The sequence below is a fragment of the Pelecanus crispus genome, chromosome 19, assembly GCF_030463565.1.
Source record: "Pelecanus crispus isolate bPelCri1 chromosome 19, bPelCri1.pri, whole genome shotgun sequence".
NCBI lineage: Eukaryota > Metazoa > Chordata > Aves > Pelecaniformes > Pelecanidae > Pelecanus > Pelecanus crispus.
This window is the reverse complement of record NC_134661.1, coordinates 7,392,233-7,394,824: the sequence shown is the minus strand read 5'-3', so window position 1 is coordinate 7,394,824 and position 2,592 is coordinate 7,392,233. Positions and strand designations below refer to the sequence as shown.

General features: G+C 66.4%; 1 protein-coding gene across 1 annotated transcript; it reads right to left on the bottom strand.

The window, feature by feature from the left end:
* FXYD2 (FXYD domain containing ion transport regulator 2) lies at positions 1 to 2,592 on the bottom strand. The gene is given in 7 exon segments (XM_075723390.1): positions 1 to 186; positions 356 to 386; positions 536 to 572; positions 1,436 to 1,510; positions 1,653 to 1,691; positions 2,510 to 2,541; positions 2,543 to 2,592. Coding segments are annotated over 6 exon segments (258 nt in total). The 3' UTR covers positions 1 to 186; positions 356 to 361.

Sequence of the window (2,592 nt, the reverse complement as noted above, 5' to 3'; positions counted from 1 at the left end):
TTGAACTTTATTAGCCAAGAAACTCTTGCTGGATCTAACAGAGGGGAAAGCATGAGGGCAATTTGCATTCTGGCCTCGCCTGGGGTGAGCAGGGTTATGGATCCGCTGGAGCGGGGTAAGGGGTGGCCCTTGGCAAGGACTTCTCTGCTTTGGATGCAGCTGTGCTTCCACGGCGGCATGGCAGCTCTGAAACCAGAGTGGGAGGGTTACACGGCCACAGAGGCCAGCGCGTCCTAGCTCCTCTCCTCCCGTGTAGGTACTTCCCTGGAGCACGGGTGCCTCGAGGCATCGCTGCCCGGCACAGGCAGACCCAGGGAGCCTGGCTGCCAGCTGGGTGCATCCTCCTGCAACCTACCTGCAGCTACAGGTCTTCCTCGTTTCCTTGTCTGTGGGGCGAAAAGCAAGGGGAGACGTGTTACACTGAGCAACGTGGCTGAGACGGGAGGGAGTACGAGCCGAGAATCCAGCCCTTTCAGCTGGCAGGACTAGGACGGGGAGGAGAGATGAGGCTGCCTTAAAACCGTGCGATACCCACCTCCTCTTCTTCTTCCCTCCGCAGTGGAACCGCTGGCCTGGGGGCAAGAGGAGCAACTGAGGCCTCTCGTGGCTGGATCCTTCCCCCGCTGCCCCCTCTCACCTGCCCCGGGCTTGTCCCCTCAGCCGGGACCACCGGGTTTGGCTCCTGCGGGAAGCCCCGAGCCCCCTGCCTCCGCGCTGGGGCTGGCCTCCTGCACGGCTCCTGCCGGCGCAGGCAGACACCGGCCCCACGGGCTGCCTCCCGCTGCCCGGCTCCGCTGCGCTGCCTGGCCAGCCCCCGCACTGCCCCGAGCCCCAGCGCCGCAGCCCCCGGCACTGCCCAGCAAAGCGCCGGCCCAGAGAGCCCGCTCGGCTGCCTGGCTGGCTGGCTCCCTAAGCTGCCCCCGCGATTGCAAGTGCAGGTGGTTTTCTTATCTCGCGCCCTAAAACCGCTGGGCGATGTCACTGCGCGCAGCTGTGACGCTGCGGCCGCCCCCGGCCCCGCGAAGCGAGGTGGGCAGCGCCTGCACGCGCGGGCAGGGTCGCAGGGTGCCCCGCACACCGGCACCGGGTCTCTCCGGGAGCTGCCGAGCTCTGAGGGCTCTGGGAAAGCTGGTTTATCGCTCGGGAAATGTCAGAGTTTTCTCTGCTATTTTTAATTAGTGACCTTCCCCCTGAAGCCTTGGCGCTGGCAGGGAAACGCTAAATAGTTATGTGGTCTCCTTCCCAACTCGCTCTCCCTTGGGAGCTTGCCTAGATGGAAATTTCCCCGGCACCCCGGCTGCGGGCGATGCCCACCCCTTGCGAGGCAGGGCAGGGCCGGCGGACCCCCACCCCAGCAGCCGGCCAGTGCCCGGCCCGGGGCGAGTGGAGAAGGGGCCACACGCCGGGGAGCGTCCGGCCCACCCGAGGCACTTACTGAGGATGACGAGGAGCCCGATGACAAAAGCCACGACGGCAAAGATCAGCCCCCCGTTGCGGATGGTCTCATAGTCTGGGGAGGAGGAGAGCCGAGCAGGCGTCAGCCCGGCCGAGCGCGGGGCCGAGCCCGCAGCGCAGAGCCCGCGGGCGGGCGTGGGAGGGGGCTGCCCGTCCTGCTGCCCGCAGCCCCCGGGCTGCACGGGGCGCGCACTCACCGTAGCTGAACCTGTCCAGGCCCTGCTCGGGCGCTTGCTCTGGAAGAGAGGAGAAACCCAAGTGAGAGCCAGAGCCTGGGCTCGCAGCGGGCACCTGGACGGGGAGGCGAGGTGGGAAAGATCCTGATCTTGCCATGAGGATGGCAAGCGAGAGCGCTTGGATTTCCATGAGATGCAGCCAAGCCAGTGAAGAATTCTCAAATTCTTGTTTTTCACCCCAGGAAGTTTAAAGTTCACGGTGCATTTGCAGCATGCATTCACAGGATACGTGGGAGTCTCTGGAGCTCCAGGTGAAGCTGCAGACGGGCCCAGCTCGACTCTTCGCAGCAGCCGGTTGCTATTTGCTAAGGCTGCACCGCTGGCAGAGCAGACTTCACGGTGCCCTGGGGAAGCGCTGCTGCCCACAGGGCTCAGCGGGGCAGCGACGGCTCTGCTCCGGCGGCACAGGGCACCGAACAACCCCGCGACTGACACCTCGCACCGGGCTGCGTCCCGGCAGCCTCCCTCCACCCCGGCAGGCTCATCCGTCTGACGGCTGCTGCTCACCGCTCGAGCCACCTTACCCGACTGAACGTCCCTCTGGCAGGAGCCGTTTGGAAGGAGAAATCCCCCTGAGAAGCCAAACACCAGCCGGCACCGATGCGCCAGCGGGCTGCAGGGCTCTGGGGACTCACCCGTGCGTCCGCCCCGAATCCTCCGCGAGAGCTTCCCCCGCGCAGGAGGGACCAGCCCTGCGCCTCCCACGCAGATGCCCCCGCGAAGGCGCCTGCCCCCCCGGGAAGCCCCCTTCGGATGGGCCGAGCAGGGTGCTGGCTGCGGGTGCCTGCCGCCCGCCGCGCTCCCCGGAGCACCCTTACCGTCACCCATCGCGTCGGCGTGTCGTCCGGCTCTGGGAGCGGTCGCCCACGGGAAAGCACGTTAATTGGGAGACAAACCTCAT